The sequence below is a fragment of the Trichophyton rubrum genome (assembly GCF_000151425.1).
Source record: "Trichophyton rubrum CBS 118892 genomic scaffold supercont2.12, whole genome shotgun sequence".
In the NCBI taxonomy this organism is placed as follows: domain Eukaryota; kingdom Fungi; phylum Ascomycota; class Eurotiomycetes; order Onygenales; family Arthrodermataceae; genus Trichophyton; species Trichophyton rubrum.
In genome coordinates this window covers 458,209-483,656 of record NW_003456417.1, presented here as the reverse complement: position 1 = coordinate 483,656, position 25,448 = coordinate 458,209, and the positions used below count along the sequence as shown (strand labels likewise).

General features: G+C 43.4%; 6 protein-coding genes across 7 annotated transcripts; 4 read left to right on the top strand and 2 right to left on the bottom strand.

Moving 5' to 3' along the window:
- The first annotated feature begins 280 nt into the window (after positions 1 to 280).
- On the top strand, positions 281 to 1,601 carry TERG_08233 (uncharacterized protein). The gene is made up of 2 exons (XM_003231399.2): positions 281 to 908; positions 995 to 1,601. The coding sequence occupies exons 1-2, from the start codon at positions 392 to 394 to the stop codon at positions 1,348 to 1,350; spliced, it is 873 nt and encodes a 290-aa protein (XP_003231447.1). The 5' UTR covers positions 281 to 391; the 3' UTR covers positions 1,351 to 1,601.
- A 456-nt stretch (positions 1,602 to 2,057) lies between these two features.
- TERG_08232 (uncharacterized protein) lies at positions 2,058 to 7,693 on the top strand. 2 transcript variants are annotated; one of them, XM_047748908.1, is made up of 2 exons: positions 2,058 to 6,131; positions 6,192 to 7,693. In XM_047748908.1, the coding sequence occupies exon 1, from the start codon at positions 2,284 to 2,286 to the stop codon at positions 3,874 to 3,876; it is 1,593 nt and encodes a 530-aa protein (XP_047604899.1). In that variant the 5' UTR covers positions 2,058 to 2,283; the 3' UTR covers positions 3,877 to 6,131; positions 6,192 to 7,693. The 2 variants fall into 2 exon arrangements, with proteins under 2 accessions (XP_047604899.1, XP_047607498.1); XM_047750549.1 differs by lacking the exon at positions 6,192 to 7,693 and having other exon boundaries at positions 2,058 to 4,520; positions 4,575 to 4,640.
- Positions 7,694 to 8,063: 370 nt separating this feature from the next.
- TERG_08231 (uncharacterized protein) lies at positions 8,064 to 11,245 on the bottom strand. The gene has a single exon (XM_003231397.2). It carries the CDS (start codon positions 10,999 to 11,001, stop codon positions 9,187 to 9,189), a length of 1,815 nt encoding a protein of 604 aa, XP_003231445.1. The 5' UTR covers positions 11,002 to 11,245; the 3' UTR covers positions 8,064 to 9,186.
- Positions 11,246 to 19,897: 8,652 nt separating this feature from the next.
- TERG_08230 (uncharacterized protein) lies at positions 19,898 to 20,472 on the top strand (the record flags this gene model as incomplete). The annotated part of the gene is made up of 2 exons (XM_003231396.1): positions 19,898 to 20,195; positions 20,261 to 20,472. 2 exons carry the CDS (start codon positions 19,898 to 19,900, stop codon positions 20,470 to 20,472), a joined length of 510 nt encoding a protein of 169 aa, XP_003231444.1.
- A 952-nt stretch (positions 20,473 to 21,424) lies between these two features.
- Positions 21,425 to 23,008, top strand: TERG_08229 (uncharacterized protein; the record flags this gene model as incomplete). Its single annotated transcript, XM_003231395.1, has 1 exon — positions 21,425 to 23,008. The coding sequence occupies one exon, from the start codon at positions 21,425 to 21,427 to the stop codon at positions 23,006 to 23,008; it is 1,584 nt and encodes a 527-aa protein (XP_003231443.1).
- On the bottom strand, positions 22,376 to 25,402 carry TERG_08228 (uncharacterized protein). The gene is made up of 2 exons (XM_003231394.2): positions 24,381 to 25,402; positions 22,376 to 24,243 (listed from the first exon to the last, which is right to left on the bottom strand). Exons 1-2 carry the CDS (start codon positions 25,057 to 25,059, stop codon positions 23,627 to 23,629), a joined length of 1,296 nt encoding a protein of 431 aa, XP_003231442.1. The 5' UTR covers positions 25,060 to 25,402; the 3' UTR covers positions 22,376 to 23,626.
- Positions 25,403 to 25,448: the final 46 nt, after the last annotated feature.

The following is a 25,448-nucleotide window of genomic DNA, read 5'->3' as shown; positions in this document are numbered from 1 at the left end:
CTTTTGCCTGCCAAGGTCTTGTCGTAATACTACCTGTAGTTGTGTTTTCTATTCTTTACTACCCACCCATAGCCAAAATAGTAGAAGCATCGTGCTAGACGATATTGGTTGATAACACTTCCAAAGAACAATTATTTTAGTTCCTGCAGGTGTAAATAAATTATCCGGCTGATTGGGCTGGCCTATAGCGAGAATCCATGGGAGATCAAAAGTATGCAAACACCTCAGCAAGAAAGGCCAAAATTCCAAATTCCACAGGCAAAATCAACCCATCGCCAAATACGCAATAATATCAACAACCAACAGCCATCAGCCTCCACATCTGACTTCCAACCCAAAGTATCGACTGCTTCCTATCTCTCTCTGACTCGATACACCACCGCCTTACACCATGTCTCACGCGCGAGTCGAAGAAGTCTCCGACTCTGACCCGGACGACATGGACCCGTCGGATTTCGACCCAGCCAAAGACTCAATCATATACCACAAGGACATGGAGGGCCCCTCTGCCAGCAGAAGTAATAGTAGCAGTACAATGCCTCTTCGTCCTCCAGCTCGCCTAGCCGCCGCCTCCTCGTCCCCGTCTCCGCCTCTCTTCCCTGGCCCGCAGCAGCAGATGCGCCGTCCCACCATCGCTCAGGGCCGTGACATCCCACGCTCATACCAGTGTCTATACGCCGTCTACTTTGACAAATCGCGAACTCGCGCAGAGGGTAGGAGGGTCAGTCGGAAGCTAGCCGTGGAGAGTCCGTTGGCAAAGGACATCCTGGACGCCACGCAGCTGCTTGGGCTGAGCGTTGGGTTCGAGCCTGATAAACTGCACCCCAAGGACTGGTCGAATCCCGGGCGTGTGCGTGTCATGTTGAAAGATGAGGATGGACGACCGGCGCATTCCAGTATAAAAAACAGTACGATTTTTAGATTTCCTTTTTCCCCTTTCCCTTCATTCACTGTATCTTTACTGGTTATCGGGATATCAACTAATGGCTGGTAGAACATCATTTATATACTCATGTTGCGCAGTATCTACAGTCGCACCCAACTACAGAACAGTCTCCCTTCAGACTGAGGTTACAGGGCATGCCTGTGCCAGAAAAACCACCAGGGCCGCCCGCCACCCCGCGAGGATGGAAAATCAGCAAAGTCTTACCATTGCATTCCCCTGCTTTGACCGGCGGCGGAGTAAGCGATAACTCATTCAAGGAGGCTATGAAGGAGATGCAAGCACAACAAGGTCTTCCGGGAATGCCTGGAATGCCGAATATGGCTGGTATGCCCGGAATGTCAGGACCAGGCAACGCACCATCAGAGCCCAAGAAGAAGAAGGACAAAAAGAAGGGAAAGGCATAGATTTGGTTAAACAATAAATTAGTATTATTCAACACACGCTCTGGCCTAAAATGAGCAGCCATTGCAGAAGGATTACCGGACATCCTCTTCCTACCAGCTAACGGCTTTGCATGGCTGATTAAGAGCCAACGTAACTAACTGCTTAGCGAGCACGCTAGCTGTACCTGAGACGCGTCGCTGCCGTAGATTACTCCGTCATCGGCCTATAAAACGAGCGTGACCCGTCACATCGGCCGCGCTGTCAGCTGTAACTCGGCCATCAATTAATAATTCAGACGCATCTCGAAGCCAGCAAATGTGGAGTTTCCGCGCTAAGAGAACCTAAACGAGGCAACACCGCGCCTAACTTCGGCGCCGGCAGGCGATAAGCGCGCATCCCCTCGTGAACGTTTTTTGTGACTTCAACTTCGACTTTCGACCTCACGCTATCTCCAGCCCTCTCGCGCCTGCAAAGAAGTAAAAGCTCTTGCTTCTGTTGCAGATGTCGTGGTACTAACGCCTCTCCCACCCTCTATCCGCCTCTGCCCTGCCAATGAGTCTGTGGGACGAAAACCCGCCGCCGCTGGCTGAGGGCGACGTCATTCCCCAGCAGGGCCGCACCGTCGCCGAACAGCCTCAAGGTAATGGCCAGCTCGCGGGAGACCCTCGCAATTATCTGTCTGGTTCCGCTCCTGGTGCTACCCCGGGTCCGTTTGCTGGCAAGACGACCCCTCGGCGTAAGAGCCATGGCTTCGGTGGGAAACAGATCACTCGTACCAGGGTGAGCTACTCGTGCCATACCTGTCGGCGGCGCAAGGTCAAGTGTGACAAGGTCTGTTTCGTTTCCTATTTGGCTTGCCGCATGAATCCCAATGACGACCACTAGCTGACCGTCCTGCACTTCAATAGGTCCATCCGGTATGTGGGAACTGTGTCAAGACAGGCACCGAGTGCATGTACGATTCTACGGCCGCTGCTGCTCAACGAAATCGCGCCGAGGACAACCACCAGAGGGTCAAACGCAAGAGAGACGTGTCAAAACTTGCAGAAAAGGATGAACTAGACCTCTCTTCTCCACAGGAGAGCCTCCGCGAACTGCTGAACTACCAGGCACGTCTCCGAGACCAGAAATCTGGCTCCGATGAAATCGCCACCCGCCTGGATCGGCTTACCTCCATGATCGAACGGCTTAGCCGTACAGGTGATGCGCACAGCATGGAAGGAAACACCGCAGGAGGTGGGAGTGCCAGCTCAAATTTTGCTGGAAGGTCTGGAATTGTTGATGGTGCGTCAGGACGCCCTCGCAACAAATCAGTCTCATCATCGGCCTCGGTCTCGCGCCAGTCCAGCCCTAGGCGTAATTCCGATGATGCTAGCAACGATGATTTCCCAATCCCTGCTGGTCTTTCCACCGACCTCGTTGACCCTGTGGGTACCCTGAATTTGGGACACTTGAGTTTGGAGGATAGTGGTAGATCTCGCTATGTTGGAACCACTTACTGGGCTTACATCTCGGATGAGATTAATGAGCTAAATCAACTCCTCCGAAACCAGAATCGCTCCCAACCACCGATTATACCCCAACCAACTCCCTCCAATGGTGGCAATGATCCCTCGATATCTCCAGTGCAAAAACCGGATGAATCTAACGGCCAGGTCCAACAGTGGCTGGCAACGCATGAAAGCAACATGCACGATTCAGTCCTTTACCCAAAGGCCGGCGGACCTTCTTCACACATAAAGCCTATACAGGCAGATATGCTCAATCACGTTCCAACAAGGCATCAAAGTAACATCCTATATAAATCTTTCATGTCCGGCGTCCAAGCTATAAGCCCCGTTCTCCACCCTCCCAATGTGCTCAAATCATATGAAGAATTCTGGGACTGGTATGTCATGTATAGACAACCAGGAGCCCCGTACCCTAGACCTTCTTTTATCCCACTCCTTTATGCCATATGGTACGGTGGTTCAGTCACCGTCTCCCTAAAGACAATCCATGCTGAGTTCAGCCTTGAGTCACGCTCAGCGTTAACCGAACCTTTCCACGATGAAGTTACTCGATGGCTAAAGACCATATCTTTCCCTCGAAGCCCATCCCTCAACGGTCTGGCTGCCTTCCTCCTTGTCCAAACAATCCTATCCAAGGAAGAAGAACCCTTGACCAGCAGCCTCTTCATCAGTCTTGCTCTTCGCGTAGCTCAAACCATGGGCTTGCACCGTGACCCGGCACAGTTTGGTATCTCACACTGCGAAGCTGAGATGCGCAGACGGATGTGGTGGCATATCGTTCATATGGATGGTGTGGTTGCCATGTCAAGTGGCCTTCCACCTCTCGTCAGTGACGAAAATTATTGGGACGTTCGTCTTACCAGCGAAGTCAAAGACACACTACTCACTTCACCGGAGGCGGAAGTATACGAACGGATGGTAGATGAGGGCTACCGACGTCCTGATAAACCGGATGATCCATCCATATGCGGCAATTCGATGGTTAACGTGTACTACATCTCTGCCAAAGGAAAATACATAATGGCCCGTAAGTAATTTTTTCTTCCCGTTTTTGTACCCGTTATATAAACGCATAGCTACTAACCCGTATTTAGGCGCCATTCGCAAGATTCTAAAGATACAACTGGGAACTAGACCTGTCACGAGAAAAGATATGGAAGATCTCAAATCAGTTCTTGTAGACCTTCAATTTAAACTTCATGCTCTCGTTGATCGAATCTCTAGCCCTAAGCGCCCAAGTGCCAATTCTGATGCGACCCGATGTATCAAGCCCGACCTTCCTAACGGTGGACCTGGGTGTGGTGAGCAGTATCACACCCCAGTGTTAACTGCATTTCACAAATGGGCAAAGATATTACTGTCTTTGTTTGTTCATAAGGCTTTCTGCGTGGCTTACCAGCCATTCCTGAAGAATGCTAAAAGCAAGATATGGCCAGCCGCAAGGCAATGGTACGTTCCATTGACATCAATTAAGTTGATATTATTGAATTACACTAAACTATACTATAGTGCGCTGCGTCATTGTCATGGTTTTATGGAAAAATTTATCCTCCTTGCGACGGATCCTGATTTCCAGCCTTTCCAATGGAGTTGGCCAGGGTAAGTATAGAGTACCACCCATTTATAACTGAACATAGTCTGATATGGCGCAGAAATCACCAACCGATGCATGCAACGATGTAAGTCTCATTGGATTTATAAACAATCCTATGTACTGATATTTTTTACTCTAGGATAATGCTTATCGATTTATATGAACGGCCTACAAGCTCAGAGGCACCCAAGTCCAGGGCTTTTATTGATAAGATATTCTCCCTGTCCGGTCCAGATGGTGGAGTTGTAGGAGGTGAAGATGGGGTCACGACTTCAAGACCATTGAATGACGGTGGGCGAGAAGCCTGGGATATGATGCGAAGACTTCGTGAGAAAGCGTGGTTAAAGGCCGGACTTGACCCACAATTGCTTTGGACTGAACAAGCTCAGGTACAAGCAGGTGTTGCACCTGTCAGAAGCCCTTCCGTATCAACGACTTCTACTCGCAATCCGGAGAGAAGCCTCAAGGATCAGAGTGCATCCCCCACTACAAACTTTGCAGATAGCTACTATGCGATGATCAAGAACTCGTACGATGATCACAGGCATGTTCGACAGGCATCAGCGGAGTCGAGCCGCGCAAGGGACAAACAGCCCATCACGTTCGCAACTTTGCCCCAACAACAGCAACAGATCCCCAGTCCCACCTGCACAATCCCTGTTGTAGCTAATACTACAACCCCACAACCGTCATCGAACGCGTTCCTTTGGCCCTCACAGCCAGTCTACCAGAACCCTTCAGGACCATTAAATCAAATGCCAGCGCTTGGCCAAAGAGATGCACGCGGCTATCTTAACCCAAACTCCGCGAAATTTGTTGCTCTGGCTGGTGACCGAGCCAATATGGCCCCGCCCATTGGACTCAAAATAGAAACTTCTCAGCCGGCATTAGCTGATATTCCTCTGCAGGTAATACCACAGCAGCGTCCGCAGCTATCACAACAGACGCAGCAGGCATCTCCACAGCAACAACAGCAGCGGCCACAGCCACCGCCCCAGCCCCAACAACAGCCACCACATCCAAGTGCATTCGAGCCGAACGTCAACTTTGATTGGGACCAATGGGATGCTGTGTTTGGGCAATACCTCCCAATTATTGACGGGTACATGGACCTAGATAACAACGAGCCTCAGACGAACCCTAGTGATCTGCCCTTATCGTCCACCGTCCAGGTCTCAGATGGCGAAATGGGTATACATGATCGCACAATGCCAGGCCCAAGCAATAACAGAAACTGGGCTGATTTCGGATAAGCACCTTTAACTTACGCAAAAAAAAAGTTAATTTAAGCTGTCTGTGCAGTACATGGCGACAACTTGGACGGTTTGTGCTCTACTTCCTCGCCAGCTCACGGACATGGCTTGCAACTTCTTCCTCCCTGGGTCGCAGCCTGGTAATTCCCATTCTTACACTGAACCAGCTAGCCATCTGCATGCGGCTGCATCTGTCCGTACTTGCGTGGCCCTTTACTTCGTCGTACACGGCTCCGCTGTCTCGACGATACTAAACTCTCTCCTTTTCACTTTCTCTCCCTCTTTTTTTCCCTTTCTTCTTATCAGCATGGATTGAATGGCTACATATCAATGATGGATAATACCCTAACCAATGGTTTTGCCTCAGCTTGCGGTGTTATGTCTAACCTCCGCCTCGCTGCCTTGCGACAGCTTGGTGAAGGAAAAGGCCTTTTTCATATCTGGTATGTCGACTCCCACCCGCTATGTATAAGTTACCAACTAATGATTAGTCAACGGGGTAGTGAAGGCTAGATTGTTTAGCAGGTTTCTGTCTCTATCGAACACAACAAAGATTTTCGCATTCCTCGTGCTATAATCGGCAGCAGGGAATAGCCTTCACATACAGAAATTGTCCAAGCCGACCAGTTTGTTCCAACTTGAGTGCTGTTTGTTCGTCCTCAGTCAATACGCCGTTTCCTTCTATAAAACGCTTTCGTGAAGCAGGCTTCGAAGGGCTTTCTACAAGGAATACGGAATCCAATGCCTTCCCCTTGATGGTCCTCGAAGCATATAGCGCGTTATTTCACCTTGAACCAAACCCGGCAGGTAAGCTATAAAATGTTTGTCTTTGCGCTCCACGTTTCTCATTCTAACACTTTCAACAGAGTTGGTGCACTGGTGCGGCTGCATGCACCGATGCAGCCCAGTTGGAATGTGTTTAGACGCCGCCGAGGCACATCGTGGTATGCCATACCCACCCATCATCGAATCATATGTGCAGTGGCTGTCTGGCTGCAATTCCGGTTCCAGAGTCGGTCTCACGCTGACACTAGTCTTTTATGCAAGAATCGTGCACAGGGATGACCAGTTTAGATGATGCTTTATATATGTACTTTACCACCATGCTATTGTCTCTGTTAACTAGACCAGAGCTTAGCTTGTTCCGAGCTCTAGACTTGCTATAGAAGAGATCTCTGCCATATGTTGGCACACATGTTGACAGTGATACTAGTAATAAGCAATCGACGTTTCCACTTATGGTGGGTTACCTACTTCAACATCTAATTCCTCACAATGGCTATTTAGGTTCGGCCCGCATATACGAAGGTTGAACTAATTGATAATATATGGACCCGCCACTTGTTCCTTAGCCTGGCACGGTTATAAATATCAGTGTCTATCAGGTGAGCCGAGGCCCTTTCACATCCCTGGTGGCAGGTTATTCCGACTTCGTGAGTATTTGCGAACGTATATCTATCACTTGCTACATCAATCAAACTACTGCTCGTGATTAGTTGGGATTATACTTTCTAATCAATATCTAACCCGGCCTTAAGCCAGCCAATTTTTCATGGCTGTTCTATCATGTTGGGTTGGGGAGGTGAAGTATTTGCTTGGTGTAGTGAAAGAAGATCATATCTCACGTTCCCTGCCATGGTAGTTATATACCCCCAAGGTAGTGACCTATCTACACCTGGTAACGAACCTCAGGCACGGAATCAATCCGCCAAAGGCCGATTTTATACCTCTGGTAGGGTACAGATAAAGTTAAGCCCTGACCATTGCGCCATTCACAAAAATCCTGTCACTAACTAGGACAATCTTGAAACCCTAGTTAACTACTTCACCACGGTTATTATTCACTGGGAGAGAGTCACCGCGCCCGGCTATTTAAGCGCCGTGCTTCCCCCTTTCCTCCCTCTTCTCTTCCCGTTCTTATCTGGCGCCCACTATCTCTTTACTCCATAGCTAGTTCCCGAGTTTGAAAGACGTTGAACTAGTTAGTTAGTTAGCGATAACTACCGCCGTTTCTTCGAGGCTGATTTGCTGCGAGCTTACCTACTGTTGGCCTCGGCGGCAAAAACACTCCTCAGGAGCTACCACCGGCTTCTCAGGTCTCCTAGTGTTTGGAGCCTTGGTTTCTGCTGCCGGTCTTACCTCCTGGCTCCCCCTTAACGATATATCAAACCGCTAAGCCAAAAAAAAAAAAAAAGGGGGGGGGGGGAGGGGAAACCCCTAACTAGCTGCAGAGACAGTCGCTATATCATTGACACAATACCATCGATCCCCCAACGATGAGTCTATAGTCGCAACACCAATCAATTTTTACGGCGACGGAGCGAATCTATTTCCTCCCACTCATCGTATGGCTCCTCTCCGAATTTGCCCGGGTCGGGATCCTCTCAGCCAGAGAACCCTAACTTCATGAAATGATCACATACCGACCCTGGGCAGCAGACGATTACAACTATTCGTTCGTCGAGTTCACCAATCACCAAACTTTGGGAGTGGTGTTCGCCGGCGACAGCCTCTTACCTAGGTACTCCCTTGTGATCTTACTGGACTGGAAATGGACTTCAAGGCCTGGAATTCGATCACTGAGCGGAAAATTATATCTGGCGATGAGATAACTAGTTAATTCTAACAGCCAGTGACGCACAAAACTTAAGTAGTTACCGCTGCCTGACTAGGATATATTGGAACTACAATGGACGCTACAACGACTCGCTGATTTAAGCGGTGCTGCAGACATAAACCCAGAGGAATTCTGATGATAATAGCAGTGGCATCGAGTGGGAAGAGAATATATAAACTGAAAGTCAAGATGAAGATGGCCTTTTGATCACCATATTGAGCCCTGCTATCACGATAACTACTACGGAGTAGTACCTACCCGTGTCCTCGGCTATGTCGTATTGAAGGCTAGGAAAAAAGGAAAACTGGATACTATAACTAATTAACCAGGGTATCAAAGAAGAAGATCTCAAGGCACTCGAAGGTCCTAGCGGCGCAGCAAAGGCTCGACACGCCGAGAATAAACAGGGAGGGCGAAGGAGAGGACGACTGCAGAGGATAAGAAGAGAATATAACTATAAGTATAACTAGGTACTTACTAAGAGGCCAGATAACCTAGTTATAAGGAGGGGGTGCGGGCATACAGTCGCTCGTTATAGCCAGATTATCTGCAGCCAAAGTTATAACCAACTCTAACTTTCACCGTCTATACCTAGTTACCTCCACCTTGGCCCCACAAACGGCGAACTCATCAGGCTGATAGTTAAAATTCGAAGGTTTATTGAGTCCTGCTCTATGTTGGTAGTTAATGTATGCAATTATCTAGATCCAAGGCACGTGGCAGAGCTTGTTTTGCTATCCATCCGCTTCAATACTCTATGTAAATATCATCATATAACTATTGGATATCTAGATGTATACACATAGTGAGGCATAGATCTATTCCATTCGAAATTTCCTCTCAATAGCAACTGGTACCCTCTCTCCATGATTAATCAAATTTCACATGTCGCTTCCTTGATCGTAATTGATTTTGCTGTGCTTGACCACCCACTCCCCGACCCGTTCGACCGCCGTTCTCGGGGACGCCTTATGCGATAGCAAGAATCCCTGTATCTGGGCAGGAGAGAACTGCTTGTTTGGTATTTGCCTGGCAAACTCCTGGGCGAGATCATGTATCTGATCTGCAGAGAGGCCATGTCCTATTCGTTGGCGAGTGGTAGGAGCGCTTGGGGGAGTTGCTGTGGTTACGTTCGACTTGGTCTTGCAGGCAAGCACTTCTCCATCTCCCCTGCTCTCGCCCATCTTACTGGAAGAGACGGGATCGCCCCAATCCCCTTCGATCTCGGAGTAGATAGCTCGGAACAGAGACACTATAGTCTGTGAGTCAGCATTGCTGAACTCGATCGTCAGATCAACACGCCCAGGCCTCAGCAGTGCAGGGTCAAGATTCTCGGCATGGTTCGTGGTCATGATGAGAATACGGCCTTCGCTCGATGCGACTCCATCGATGGTGTTGAGCAGTGAAGAAAGCGAAATGCCTGGTTGCAGCAATACGGGGGCGGGGGTCTGTCCGCCGCATTCGCCAAAACCCTCTCCATCACTATCATCATCGTCGTCGTAATCGACAGTGCTGGCTTTCAACCGAGACTGCGTGGAGGCGTTTTGTGCAGCAGGTGAAATGGAAGACGGAGCGCCGGCCTGCAGACGGCTTTTGGTTATCCCAGCGGTATCGATGTCTTCTAGAAGGACGATACATCTTCGAGGAAGGGTAGCGAAAAGCGACGCCAATCCTTCTTCAGTCAGATTCGGGGAGCTAAGATTAGCGACATAGATCTTCAGTCCGAGCAGCCCAGCAACAGCAAAGCAGAGACTCGTCTTTCCACATCCCGGCGGTCCACTGAAGAGGTATCCTCGACGATACGGAATGCCACGGTTCGTATACCAGCGCTTCGTAAAGGGATGGAGGTAGTCCTTGACGTCGTCCAGGAAGACATCTTTCTGCTCCTGGTCCAAAATGACACTTGAAAGCGGTCTTGGGTGTCGTGCCATGCATCTGGTCCAGCTTGGCCCGGACGAAGGGTCTGAATTCGACCACCGATAGATAATTGTCTTGTTCACGTCCCGTTGCAGATAGCTCAGCTGGGCTTCGCGTATCAAGTCTCGTAGAAATCCCGTATTCCGCCCCAGACAAGAAATTCGGAGTGTCTCATTCCACGTATTTGACTTCTCTCTGGCCCGGTCGACCGTGAGGAAGCGTCCCTTATGCCAGAAGTAATGCGTCCCGAGAGCAGGAGTGAAATGGATGGGCTTAATCTTGTCCCATCTGTTCGTCCGTTTCCAGTATTCCTCGAAGTCTTCCTCGTTCCCAATCATGTTAATTCCGTCCTCGTCAACCTCCCGCTGGTCATGATCATCATCATCATCATCATCATCCTCGTCGTCGTATCTCGACACATACTGGCTCTCCACCGAGCTAGAGGCGAAGATATCTGTCGCCCGACTGACGAATTTCTGCTTCGACACCCAATACATCAGGTAGTTGTACACTTCGTCATTGACATGCACCTGCACTGAGGACATGAAATGACTGTGCACGAAGTTGGACACGCCATTAAAGAAGTACCGGGAGGCGGCGATTATCAGTGCCCCGATGAACAGGAAGGGGAGATATTGGGATATATCAATGTGAAAGAGCGTAGAAATGACACGGGACAGGACACCGAACCCAGGAATGAACATTTCATAGACACCCTCGGCGGCCAGCGTGTCCCTGGGAACGAACGCTGACCCAGAGACAGCTTCGGCCGCGGCCATCTTGCCTATTAACTAACTAGTTAACTAGTTAACGGGGGAGAATGGAGGGATATTTATGAGAAATTGGTTATGGCAAGCAACGATAATGAGATGAGGCTCCCTCAAACGTCGCCTGCTGGGGAAAAGAGTCAAGACCACAGCAGAGACAGGATGAAGCTGCTGTTTATATCTCCTCCCAGGGTCGTCTTGCTCTGGATCCATCAAGTCAGTTATCTCATCGATGCGGCATAAAATTATCTAACCCGCGGAAAAAAAAAACTTTCTTGCTTCGTCAGAACACAACCAGCTGGTGGCCATTTATGGCTAAAAGCGACTCAATTTAAAGCTCTTACTAAGCTTAATTTATGGCTTAATTTTGACTCCAAAATACCTTCTATTCCTTAAGAAATTTCGCTAAATACACCCCAATATTCTAGGAAAAATTTTTTTCTTCTCTATTTTGATTTTCCTTGCCAAGCCCTGCTTATCTAAGCCCCTTTTTCCTTTTCCCCCTTCCCTTCTCTAATTTTGATTTTCCTTATTTTATCTTTTATTACTTACTACTTATTAATCCTTATCTTTCCTTACCTAATCTATCTTAATAAAAATCAGCGGCCACAGCTAAAATATCTAATAGTTTAGCTAAGCTATTAGGTCCCTGCTACTAAGAACTACTAGAAAGTAGCTTAGCTACCTCTAGAAAGCTTAGCTAAATACAGTTTCTTCTAGAAGGCTAAGATATCTAAATAGACTAAGCTTAGGCAATACGTTTTATATAGATTCTTAAACCCCCTTTAAGAAACTAGAGACCTCTATAATACTAAAAGGTTCTAAATTAGAACTAGATAGTAGGGATCTCTACTTAAGAGCAAACTAAAGCAGTTATTTTAGTTTCTAATTCTCTACTAAAAAGAAAAGTAAAATAGTTAACTATCACTACTTAAAAGATAGTAGCTTTTTTTCCTAGGATTTTTCTTAGAAAAAACAAGAAGCTAGCCTTTACTTTTCCACTTTATAGAGAAATATACTCTATCTAGTATTATCTAAGTTAGGTATCCCCTGAGGCAGACTATACTATTTAGAAATATCTCTCTAGGTTTTAGAAAGATTTCCCTATAAAAAATCTAATAGTTTAGTAGTTCTCTTTAAAAACTACTACTAGAATATACTTCTTTAAGGGAGAAAGGCTATATACCCTATCTCTTAGAGATATATCTAGTTAAATCTTCCCTTAACACGTTTTCTTTTACCGAATAATTATAGGTAACCTATAAACCTAGAGTTTTAGGTAATCTAATAAAACCTACTTACCTAACTATAAGTTAGAAGAATAAGAATAGCTACCCTAAAGAAATCTAAGGAAAAGATCTCCCCTATCCCTTTCTCCTTCTTTAAGGAAAGTAACCCTTTCTAAGCTTTAGAGTTAGAAGATAAAGAGATAGATTTAGAGAATCAATCTTCTCCTCCTTTAACCCCTATACCCCTCCCTATACTACCTTAAAAAAGAGCCCCTAAAAGAAGCCCAAAAGCCTCTTCTTCTAAAGAAAATAAGGAGAAAGAAGCTAAAAACCAAAAAATTAGCCTCGCTCCCTCTAAGAAGACTAGCTAGAATAATCTAGAAATTATTCTAAATATTCTAGAGCAGGAAATTAGAGGGGAAGAAGAGCTAAAAATTCTAGAAATTCTAGAAGAACAGAAGCAATAATTTAAACAGCTTCTAGCCTATAGGAGAAATTAATATAACTTCTTAAAAACGCCTCTTTAGAAGATAGAGGAGAAAATACAATCTCTAGAGAAATCACTAGAGAAAGAGAAGAAAGAGAAAGAAGAGGAAGAACTACCTCAGAGACCCTCCTATACCTCTATTATAAAAGGGAAAAACGAGACCAAGAAATTAAAAGAGATATCTAAAGAAATCTCTAAAAAAACCCCTAAAAAAGCCGATATCCCCCCTTCCCAAAGAAAACTCTATATTAGTATCCTAAAATCTTAGGACTCCTTAAAAGGATATAAGATAAGAAACGCTATTAATATAGCTTTTTCTAAGGAAAAGGGAATTACTAGCCCCGTTCTTATATTAGTAGGAAAAACCTTTAAGGGAGATAATATTACCCTTACTACTATGCCTAACTTCTTAGCTCTATTTCTTCTACAGACTTAATAAATTTGGGAGAAAGTAGTTAAATACTATCTTCTAGATCTAAGGGAGAAACTATAGCTTAAGAAGGATAAAAAATAGTCTTACCTAGTGATTTATAGAATTCCCCTAGATTCTTTTAAAGGAAAAGGGAGTCTTAAACTCCTTGAAGAAGAGATCTAGATCTTTAATCCAGATCTAAAAGATCTTCTAGCTAAAGAACCAGTCTGGCTATTTAGAAAGGAAGAACTAGATTCTAAAACTAAAGGTTTAGCCCTTCTCTATCTAAAAGAGAAAATCCCTCCTAAGCTTCTTCTAATTATAGGTAAATATTATAAATCAGAAGAATATAAACCTAAATAAAAGATTTTTAAAACTAGAGTATAATACTATTTTTACCAAAAATATAGTTATAGCTCTATAGAATATAAAGCTATTAAGTCAAACTACTAAATTTATATAGAAAATTACGAAACTAAAACCTATAACTACTTAGTTTACTATACTCTAGAAAAATAATATGAATATACTACTATAAAATATATAAATTATAGAGATAAACACTTAGTAGATAGTTAAAACTGCCCTTTCTTTAGAAAGCCTTATCTATCTAAGGTACTAGCTAAAGTAGAAGCTAGAGAAGAAGCTACTTCTACTAAGCCAAAGCCCTAGGTCCTAGTTAGAGTTGAAATCCCATAAGAAAAACCATAATAGTAGAAATAAAACTAAGCTTTCTTTAAAATAATATAGCTAGAAAGGATATATTAATACATACTTGCTTAGATATAGCCTTTAATAATAAAATTAATCTAGTTCTCTTTTAGGAGCCCTGGGTTAGTATAGACTATCAATATACTATAGCTTACCCCTCCTACTTCTACTTTCTACCCTAAACTAGAGAAGTTAGACCTAGAGTAGCGATTTTCATAAGAAAAAAATCTAGATATTAGGTTAACCTAAGACTAGATATAATAAATAACCTAGACCTTCTAGTTATAGATATAATAGACTCTAAATAAGAACTAGAGACTATTTAGCTAATAAATATTTATAACGAACTATCTTTAGAAGAAGGAATAAAAGGTAGAACTATAGAAAGAGAACTATAAAAAATAACCCCTATAAAGAACTTAATCATTCTAAGAGATATAAATGCACACCATCCTAGATAGAACTCTAAAAGATTATCCCCCCTTAGGGTAGAAAAGCTAATATATTGGTTAGATAAACACTAGTTTAATATAATTAATAAGGAAGATCGAGCTACTTGCTTAAAATCTATAGAGAACCTATCTATTATAGATCTTACTTGTCTATCCTCTTCTCTCTTAGAGAAACCCTATAATTAGTGGATAGAGGAGTCTCTAGAATTAGGCTCAGACTATAAGGTTATCTATTTTAATATAGAGATAGACCCCACTAGCCTAGTAGAGAATCCCTTTCTATCTAATTAATATAATCTAGAAAAGGCCGACTAGGATAAAGTTCTAAAAGAACTAGAATCAAATCTTTAAAAAAGAGAATTTATTTCTGTTCTTAGTCTAGAAAACTCCTTAAAAGATTTAGATAATGAAGCTAATTGTCTAGAGAGCTTGATATTTACTACTCTAGAAACTACTATTTCTAAAAAACGTATATCTGAATACTTAAAGCCTTGATAGACACCAAGACTAAAAAAATTTAGGAAAGATATAAAAAGGAATAGCTCTAGATATAAATAAGGCTTAATCCCCTTAGATATCTTTAAGAAATCTAGGAATCACTATTTTTAGGAGGTTAAGAATGCTAAACAAGCCTGCTAGAATAAATTCCTAGAAGAAGCTAAAGGAAAAGAAATCTTTAAAGCCTTTAATTATACTAAAAAAAGATACCTAGAGAAGCTCCCTATACTAACCTACACTAAAGATAGGGAAGAGATCAAGGCTATCACCTTTAGTGATAAATACGAGGCTTTTATAGAAGTTCTTTTTAAAAAGCCGCCCCTATCTAGGGCTATAGATCCACAGAATTATTAAAAATAAGAATGGGATTAGTCTTATTTAACCAAATCAGAAGTTAAGTAGGCTATCTATACTAGCTCCCCTAGAAAAGTAGCTAGACCAAATAAAATATCCTTTCTAATAATTCAGAAAATCTATCCTATTCTAGAGGAAAGACTTTTTAATCTCTATAAAGCTCTTTTTAATAGAGGCTATCACCCCCTTAGGTAGAAATAGGCTATAGGAATTATCCTCCCTAAGCCTAATCGAAACTATACGATTCCTAAATTCTATAGGGTGATCTCTCTCCTAAGCTACTTAGGTAAAGTTCTAGAGAAAGTCCTAGCTACTAGACTAGAATACCTTGCTTTTAAGAGTTAGAAATTACTATATTTCAATTAACTAGAAGAGAGAAAATAGTTCTCTGCTATAGACGCTATAATAAATCTAACTTATAATATTTAGCTAGTAAAAAAATAAGGTCTAATTACCTTAGTACTATTTATAGATATTAAGGGAGCGTTTAATTACATTTCTCTAAATTAATTAATAAGTATATATTAGAGACTAGGCCTCCTAAAATCACTAATTAGCTAGATAGCCTCCTTTATATCTAAGAGATTAGTTTAATTAGCCTTTAATAACTAAATCCAAGAGCTTAGAGAGATAGAGATAGGAATCCTACAAGGCTCTCCTATTTCCCCTATTCTCTTTATAATCTATATTAAAGAGCTATTTCAAGATTACCAAGACCTAAAAGATATTAGACTTCCTAGTTATACCGATGATATAGCTTTAATAGCCTCCTTTAGAATAAAAGAGGAGAATATTAAAAAGCTAGAACAAGCCTTAAAAGTTATTCTCTAAAGATAAAAGGATCTTATAATTTAGATAGATATAGATAAGACCGAGCTTATCCATTTCTCTAGAAAGATAGACAAAAAATAAGATAAAATATCTATCTAATTAGAAGATTAGAGCCTACCTATTAAACTAAAAAAGGTAGTAAGATAGTTAGGTATCTACTTTAATAATAATCTTACCTTTAAAAATTATATAGAGATAAAGCTTCAATTAGCTAAAAAGATTCTAAATCAAATAGCTCAACTCTTAAATACAGAGAGAGGCCTATCTTTTTAAATAATTAGGTAGCTATATATCGTATGTATAGCCTCTATAGTAGACTATAGTGTCCTTATATAGTAGAAAAATTAAAAGAATTTCCTAAATAAATATAGAACACTTCAGAATAAGGCTCTAAGGAAAATTCTAGGAGCCTTTCGAACTTCTCCTACCTTCTTTATAGAAATAGAGGCCTCTATCCCCCCTATAAGGGTTAGATTAGATAAAATCTGTAGGTTATATACCTTAAGGATTATATCCCTACAATCTGATCACCCTATTAGGGCTAGAGTCTCTAAAAGCTTCCCTCTAGAAAGAGACCTAGGGATAGATCTAGACTGGAATAAATTTTATAAGTAGTTAGATCTAGAGTATTTAGAAGGAAAGAAAGCTAAAAAGGAAGTATCTTAACTTTTTAGAATCACCTCCCTAATAGTATTTTTTCTAAAAAACTCAAAAATCGAAGCTCCTAGTAGACACTAGATTAGCCCGTGGATAGCTAATTTAGATAGTTTAATAGAATTTAGGGTCTCTTAATCCCCAAAACCTATAGTAAAATTAGAATATCTCGAACTTCTAAAGAAAATTCGGCTAAATTAAGAAAATCTTATCTACTACTCTGATAGATTTAAATTAGAGAAAGGGACTATAGGAGCTAGAATTTTTAAATTAAAAACCTTATAATACTAAGTCTAGAATCTAGAAAGTGAGCTAGAAGTCTTCGATACTAAACTCTTTACTATAGATAGAGCTTTCTTAAAAGCCTTAAAAACTATTAAAGATACTCCTAATAGCTCCTAGAAGTCCCTCTTTAATTATACGCCCCTAGAGAAAGAAATTTAGATATTTGTAGATAGTAAAGTAGCTATTTAGAGATTCTAGAAATTAGCTTTAATAGGAGGTGAAAGATATATCTTCTCTATTAGAAAAGTTGTAGAGAAATTATATTAAAAAGGCTTTTCTATTAAGATAGCTTAGGTTCTAGCCTATCTAGGTATTCTAGGAAATAAGAAAGTAAATAATGCAGCAAAGCTAGGAGCAAATCTTACTTATACCTCTATTCTTAATTATACTTCTTTAGTAAACCTAAAAAGAAGAATAAAAGAAAGAGCCCTAGAAGAGTGGAACCAAAATCTAATAGAAATTAAGGGCTCTTAACTAGGAAGAGACTACTAATAGTTTAAAAATCTTCCTAAATAGGGTACTTCTAAAGAGAACTAGCCTAAAAAGCTCTAATTAATAAAAATTTAACTAAAGATAGGATACGGATACTTTAAATTCTATTTTAGAAGACTCCTAGAATATAACTTAGCCTACTATTCTAGATATCCTAATTTTAGGGAAATACTATAACACCTCCTTCTAGACTACTCTAGTACTAAAAAAACTAGAACCTAGCTAAAAGAAAAATATAACTTGAATAACCAAAACTGGAATCTAAAAGCTATTTTTTAAATAGAAAAAGGAAGAAAGTAGCTTATTAATTTCCTATAAACTATAAAAATAGCTACTAGAGCCTGGCTACTAACTAGCTAAAAAAAAAAAAAAAAAAAAAAAAAAAAAAAAAAAAAATATATATATATATATATATATTTTACCCCCTCTAAATAGAACTAGTAGCACTGGTACTACGGCACTCTAGTATCACGGACTAGGTACTATTATATAACTTTTTTAGAAGTGTTCCAAATAACTCTAAGGAATTACTAAGTATATTCTATAGATATTTTTAAGTTAATTAGTATATACTTTGCTATTACTAGACCCCGTTAAGGCCTTCAAATAATAGTAGCACCCTAAATAGAATTAGTGGCACTGGTGCTACGGTACCCTAGTACTATAGATTAGGTACTATTATATAACTTTTTTAGAAGTGCTCCAAATGACTTTGGGGAACTACTAGATATATTTTATAGATAATTTTAAGTTAATTAGTATATATTTCGCTATCGCTAGACCCTGTTAAGGCCTTTAAATAATAGTGGCACTCTAAATAGAACTAGTAGCACCGGTGCTATTATATAACTTTTTTAGAAGTGCTTTAAATAACTCTAGGGAACTACTAGATATATTCTATAGACGATTTCAAGTTAATTAGTATATACCTTGCTGTTACTAGACCCCGTTAAGGCCTTCAAATAATAGTGGCACCCTAAATAGAACTAGTAGCACCGGTGCTACAGCACCCTAGTACCACAAACCAAAAAAAAAAAAAAAAAAAAAAAAAAAAAAAAAAAAAAAAAAAAAAATATATATATATATATATATATATATATATATATATATAACTATCCTAGTTAAGTCTCTATAAAAGAGCTTAATTAACTTAAATTAGATTAGTGATTTGCCTATATTAGGCTATTACCAAATTGCACCTTTCCCAAACTCTAGAGCCTTAGGAGGCTAAATTTTGATTTCTTATCCTCTTCTGTATTTATTAAATATAGAACTCCTCATAGTCTTTGACTGCATAGGAGTATAATGAAGAATAATAATAATAATAATAATCATCGATGCGGCTGAGTATGACTCTTCTCATCTTTTGGTGTCTCCAATCGAGCGGAGTTGCGTCCTTCATATGCAATCCATATGCGTCACCCTGAGGTATCTCCGATCGCCCATAGGCGGGATGATTTCCTCTTCAGGCTTAAATGACAACTTCTGATAATCCTCGGTGTCCTCGAGAGCTCGCCGACGGGACTGGAGCTGCTTCAGCCTCACGGCAAGGCTGAGTGCTGCCTAGTTATATGAGTCACTGGTTATCCACCATGACTAGTTAAGTCCACTAACCAGCTCTCGTTGACAGCCAGATCCTTGTCTCGGCCTGAGGGAATACGCGGTGAACAGCTCGGTATCTTATTATTCGGCAGGTAATGCGTCTTTGCGGCGGCCTGGGAGGTGTCGGTTTCGGTTATCGAGAAGAACCTCTATCAACTAGTTAGGTCAAGCTGTAACTTCTATCCGGGGCACCATGGCTAGTTAGTTAACCAGTGTGGGTAGTATTCTTGCTACGATATACAGATACCCCATGAGGAGGAAAAGAGCCCCCGCTGAATGGTTACTCGGAGCTGCTCAGACATGATAATATTGCTCGTAACATAACTAGTGAGGACCAGCCAGCAGAAGGGCAAGGTGCGCGGCGTATTCAACTTGGGGTATGTGAATATGCAACAATAGAGTGAATAGTCGGAGTAGTGAAGGAGTGAAAAGTGACTGACTGACTACTTATGGCAATATCAAAGAATATCAATCATTTCATGCAGAACATCCCAGAATATCCCACCTGAAAAGATACACCACATCAACAGCAAAAACAACCAATATTACAAGGAATATTGCACACGCATACAAGTCGATAGAACGACAGACCACATAAAGGCAGATATTGACCCGGAGAAAGCGCCGGAGACGGCCATAAACATTAGGGAATATGTTATAACTACTACCCTCGGAAATCTCAACCCACCCCCAGAGAAGGACGCTCGCCGAAGAGAGGCGATTAGAAGAATGCTTCAGCTAAGCAGAATACCCACTGGAGAAACATGGGATATGAATCCGTCTGGCTGCTGACTGCCACCCCATTTTTAAACAAAGTCGCTGACCTGTATGGATACTTGTGCTTGATCCACGATTCTACATGGCCTACCCATCCACCTGCTGCGACGGACGTGAAGCAGGAATGGCGAGAGAGTTCGTCGACCGTCCAAGCGAGATTGTGAATCGAAGCATTACCCCTTTGGAGATTCTAGACCTAACTTCATTCAAGTCTTTTATGGTCAAAGGAGATATAGAAGCTGCAGACTGTCATCATCTGATACCACGAATCATGGCTATGATATCAATTAACCGACAAATTTCTGGCTTGACGGTTGATGTGGAGGTCACAGACGGCCAGACGAAGAACCGCCGGCAGTTTTTAGAAAGCCGGGTGATCCCTTTACTATTCGAGAGACAACAGCCACAGAGAGCAGGCGTATGTTTGTAATATATCCTTTGTTATATTTTCTTCGGGTATATCTAACTAATTGGATTTGGAGTATAGGCCAAGGTGGTGTCCTCGGCTCTGCCATATTGAAGGCAAAAAATATAGGAAAACAAGACACCGTAATTAGCCAGGGGATCGAAGGAGAAGATCTCAAGGCACTGGAAGGTCCCGCCGGCGCAGCAAAGGCTCGCCACGCAGAAAATAAACGGAAGAGAGAAGAGATAGAGACGGCGAAGAAGAGGGAGACTGAAGAAAATAGCAGGATATAATCCTCAAAATCGCATCAATGGGCATGAGACCCCCTGCTTATCTTATCTCCGTTTTGGCTCTGCAGTTATCGAGCATAAGGAGGCTGATCACGCTGTTCGGCCGCGCAATCTCCCTACAGAGAGGACACCTAAGTGGCCAACACTTATGGTAGAAACGGGGAAACCCTCAAAGCTATAGCCACCTTGATAGGGTCGCAAGACAGTGGATTCAAAGATCTGCTGGTGATATAAATGTGGTCCTTACTATTAAGATATCTCGAACTAAGATTACGGTTCGACGATATGGCCGCTCTGGAATTACAAAGGCGGCAGTCCTCCAAATCATTACCATTAAGAAACGGAGGCAGGATAGCTATATAGCCGGCGGTCCTTTGACTATTTCCTTTACCGACCTCTTTCTGCGAGCCCCATTTAGAAATCAGGGCGATATTAGATTTAATAACACCGAGTTAGAGGAGTGGTCGAAAAATGTCTGGGAAACTTTCTAAATCTCTTCTTTCAGGGGGTGGCGCCCTAAATTGTGAGTGCGCCATATAGCAAACAAGCTGGGTGATGCCAGAATACAGAATGCTGTATATATATAGTCTATATGCGCCAAAGGAAGGTGGAAGAATGTACCAAATTCGACCAAAGTAGCAAACACATGTATGAATGAAGGAAAATGGTTTTGATAGGAAGTCCAGGGAAGAAGAGAAGCGCACATTCTGCATACTTCACCAACATGGATCTTTTGTTGACCTTGTTACACCTGCGTTTTCCCTTCTTCTTTGATGTCTTCCGGTACATGCGCACTGTAAACCGTCGAAAGATCGGTGATATAAAGGAGGTTAATCGAAGAAAGAGTCAGCTTTTTTAGAGCATCGAATATTGATTATCGATCTGAATCCTTGGTTTTGGTTTTAGTGTTTGTCACCAGAAAGCGATAATTGAATACCGAACCGCCATAGGAGCCATGACACAGCTGAAGGTTGAGGACCTGAGTAGGGAAGATGTCAAGAAGTTGGCACGCATCTTGTTCCTTGATATCAAGAAGTTTCAGGAACGAGAGGCTGCTGCCAAACTGACCACTGAGCTACCTTCGTACCTTCGCCGATCGCGAATCCTCTCGTTGATGGTGGACAAGCTAAATCTCATACGAGAGCCTGCGAAGGCTACATGTTTTATCCATAAGCCGCTGAATAGAGAGATAATTCATGCACTCTGTGGGCTCATACGGGCAGAAGTGGGTGAAGGCCTAAGTGGGCTGGTATCAAGGCAGACACGGTTGTCGATTGAGCAGAGGCGCATGATACACAACCTCCGTACTGTGAACGGACTCTGGATGACGCGAGAAACAGTGGAGAGGAAATATCTCATCAGACCATCTTTCACATGGTATTATCAGAGCGACGGGTGCGAGGCATGCATGGTCAGCCGGTTTGCGAGAGACCGGGCTGCATTGACGGATATGCGCACGCTTCTTCTCAGTCGGATAGGGAGGCGGAAAAACAGGAACACACCGCAACTTGTGAGGTGGGTGGAAGAGCTGATGAGCTGCCACGGTCCATCTAGCCTAGAAATGTTTGTTTTCAGCGCGGAAGACGCACTAGAATTGAAGGCTGTTAGGAGGGATATCAGGGGTACGCAATCTCAGGGGCAGAACGCTGGTACCGGCCAGGGCTGCGGGCTGAGGAGAGCAGAGAGCAACGTCACCCACCGGCCAACGAGATGGACATCGGTGAACACACGTCAGGCAAACAGGCGGCCACGATCGATGGAGACACTTCGGCGCCCAGATAGTGCCCTCCCGTCGTCTAACTCCGAGGTTGATACTGCAAATGAAATTATCGACTGCTATCTTAACCGGACCCTGACTGATGTAAATCCGGAGCCGGCGGTCACAGCACAACCAGAACGGCAGCAGGATAGAGGAACGATCCCTGAGCCAAAGAAAAGGCTACAATCAGAGCCAGAGTCGGAGCAAAGACATAGAATCGACAGGGCCGAGCGTCATCGTCCAACTAGCGCTAGTCAAATGAAGAGAAGCGAATCGCCGAGGACACCTATGGCAACATGCCCCGAGACAAGACGTAACACACAAATTCAACCGTCGCTGTCATCGAGCATATCCAGCTCACGGGCTAGAACTAGATATGAATACCCGTCGAGACAAACCCAGAGTGTGTACTCCTATGGCGGCAGCTATTCCAAAATGAACCAGAATGTCCACAAGCCGGTCTGTCAAAGTAGTGATCATAGCAGCAGCAGGCTGAGTCGCTCGCAGACTATCAAGACGAGTAAGGAGCAAGCAGCAGAGTATCGATCTCTGCTTGGAGAAATGCATCGACTCTCCTGTTATTCCCCATCCAACTACAGCCGGGCAACGCTAGTTGAAGGCCCTGGCATCCCGAACACACGGCTAGAGGAGAAGAGACCGGTGTCCGAGGCAACGACCCGTTGGAGTACGTTCGATGGAGGCGAGGATATATACCCCCCTCTTAAGCCGATCCCCCCGTTAAGAATTCGAAAAGAGAAGAGAAGAATCGGAAGAGAATGATGTTCCAGAATAATAAGAACAGCAAGAACGGGAAGAGAAGTGAGCGAATAGGAGATAGATCAAGGGAGGGAGGAGAAGAGAAGTTGTGATTCTCAACTATTCAGAGGAGCTATAACGGCGAGTTTCTCTGGAGCGATCAACGCAGCTGTTAATACAAGGTTGGAGAATGTGTTCAAAGTTAGGGGCGGCTCCAAAGGTAGAATGTACACATATTAAACTTGTAGGTGGGCATGGGCATGTACGAGTAAGAGGAAACAGGAGTATAGGTGAATTAGGGGTAGAGCTGAAAGAAGCAGGAAGCAAGCAAAAAAGGAGGAGACAAAGAATAGGCCTCCACCCACAATTCATCACCGTATCATTCATACAAAGGAAAGAGAAGAATAAACAGCAATACGTGGAATAAAACGGGGGATACCCAATCAAGGGGATAAAGGCGGCGGATTATGCTTCTGGGGTATGAATAGGTAGCTGAAAGAAGAATTGACAGGCTTGGAATTAGAAAGAGTATGAAATGCAGTCAGTGGCTGGTTGAGAGGAAAGGGGGTTAAAGATTGACATCAGCGAAACGTTATTATAAAGGGATATATTAGAGAGGAAAGCAAGAGGAATAGCGAATGATTATTTATGCTGGATGCTGCCACTCAGACGGTGGGTCAGACCTTTGAGAGAATCTGACTGAGGCGAAAACGAATTAGTGGTTTTGCGGACACTCCGCTTCAGCAAAGAACGGGTGGATGCATCATCGTCGTCTCTAGAAGCCACTATGTGAGTTTCTGACTGTGTTATTTGTTTTTGTTCCTGTGCACCGTCGGTCTGAGAGCAACTGGCCAAGTCAACGTCCATCTTACTCTGTGCTGCCTTCCGAGACCGTTCGTATCTCAGTGTGACATCACCCTTCCAGCGGGTGTCAAGTAGGCGATCCCAGAAAGTGAAGAATGGTTGGCTGAAGTTTGACTTGATGCCCCAGCTCTGGTGGTGGATGTCATGATAAGCGGCGTTGTTTCCAGTGACATGCTGAAGGGGGTCCCAGGGGAAGGCGTAGCCGCAGTGGTCATCGACGGTCTTGAGCGTTGAGCAGGTGAAAAACCACATTCCCTGTCGAGTGGTCATGCCACAGGTGAGGAATGCAAGACCGGTGCCGGCTGTGTCGAGAAGGAAGCCCTCAAATGGATGGTTATACAAAGCACCAAAGGCGTATGGTACGTATAGCCTATGATGCCTTGAGTGGAATGTAGCTGTTTCATGTCAGTAAAGAACATAGTAGTCAACGCAGAGATATGAAAATGCAAAAAAAATAAAATAAAATAAAAAAAAAAAAAAAAAAAAAAAAAAAAAAAAAAAAAAAAAAAAAAAAAAAAAAAAAAAAACCTACTGTATAGCCACTTGTTCATATGCATAGCACGGTGAAGGAAGTACTGCCATGTGTCGACAAAGGTGATGGCATATACAAACTGGAGCGCCGGGATAAGGTAGTAGTATATGGAATAACCAACAGCCCACTCCCAGGCGGCGAAGGCCGGTGCTGTAGCAGTCTCTCCTGTTGATGAAGTGACCACCTGGGTCAAAAACGGGTAATGGCCTCCTGACACGACGGCAGCAAGAATAGGATAACCCGAGAGCTTAGCCGCCAGGCCGACAGGATCAACTCCTAGCAGCATCATAAGCTGGGGCACGGCGCGCTGAGCGAGGCGGATACGGGTGGCCCAGACGGCAATATCATACTCCTCTCTGCCATTGAACTCTGGCTGGTCGAAGAATATGAGCAAGACGCCAAAGAGGGTCTGGATGATCTGCTGTAGGATGACGTCGCGCACCACCTCCCAGCGGGTGACATGGTTCCTCTTCAGAATCTCTGCCGGAGTGTGAAGGCGGTATTGCGGGAAGTAATCATTCACGTCTATCCAGTGGAAAATCATGGACAGGGCCCAGTAGGCAACTACTGGGAGAATGAGAATGGTGGCATTATCTGGAATAGGGGCGATGAGTGGTTGGCGGGGAGTAAGGGTGTAGGACGGGAGCGGCGGAAGCTCAATTGCGGAAGCGTTGAGCATGACGGGCAGGCCAGGCGGGTTAACAATAGCGGAAAAGGAGGGCTGGACACTGTCGGGAGGATGTTTCCTTGAGCTTGCCTGTCACTCAGGATCAAAGCTATATCAGACGACAGAGGATGCTGGGCCCATGGGATAGAAGAGTAGAGGTAGGCCAGGCAGGTGAAATCGAACAAGACAAGGTCAGGAAGAGCGAAAGTCGTGCGCGGTTAGAGGCTGCTCGGAAGGCTGAAGGAGAGAATCGAGCGAGGCACGACAGGACGTCGCCTTTTTATTCGAGAAACCGGAGATTCGAAGAATTGAACGTCGAAAGTCGAAGTTGATGTCGAAAAGTCGGATGTTTTTTTTTTTTTTTCCACTCCTTCCTTTTTCGGCCAGAACAGGTGATTATC

Bases quoted from the DNA above. Each gene is read 5' to 3' on its own strand.
- TERG_08231 (XM_003231397.2), bottom strand. From the start codon at position 11,001: ATGGCCGCGGCCGAAGCTGTCTCTGGGTCAGCGTTCGTTCCCAGGGAC.
- TERG_08228 (XM_003231394.2), bottom strand. From the start codon at position 25,059: ATGCTCAACGCTTCCGCAATTGAGCTTCCGCCGCTCCCGTCCTACACC. The intron at 24,244-24,380 runs GTAGGTTTTTTT...GACATGAAACAG, and splicing joins TATGAACAAGTGGCTATACA to CTACATTCCACTCAAGGCAT.
- TERG_08233 (XM_003231399.2), top strand. From the start codon at position 392: ATGTCTCACGCGCGAGTCGAAGAAGTCTCCGACTCTGACCCGGACGAC. The intron at 909-994 runs GTACGATTTTTA...AATGGCTGGTAG, and splicing joins GCATTCCAGTATAAAAAACA to AACATCATTTATATACTCAT.
- TERG_08232 (XM_047748908.1), top strand. From the start codon at position 2,284: ATGTACGATTCTACGGCCGCTGCTGCTCAACGAAATCGCGCCGAGGAC.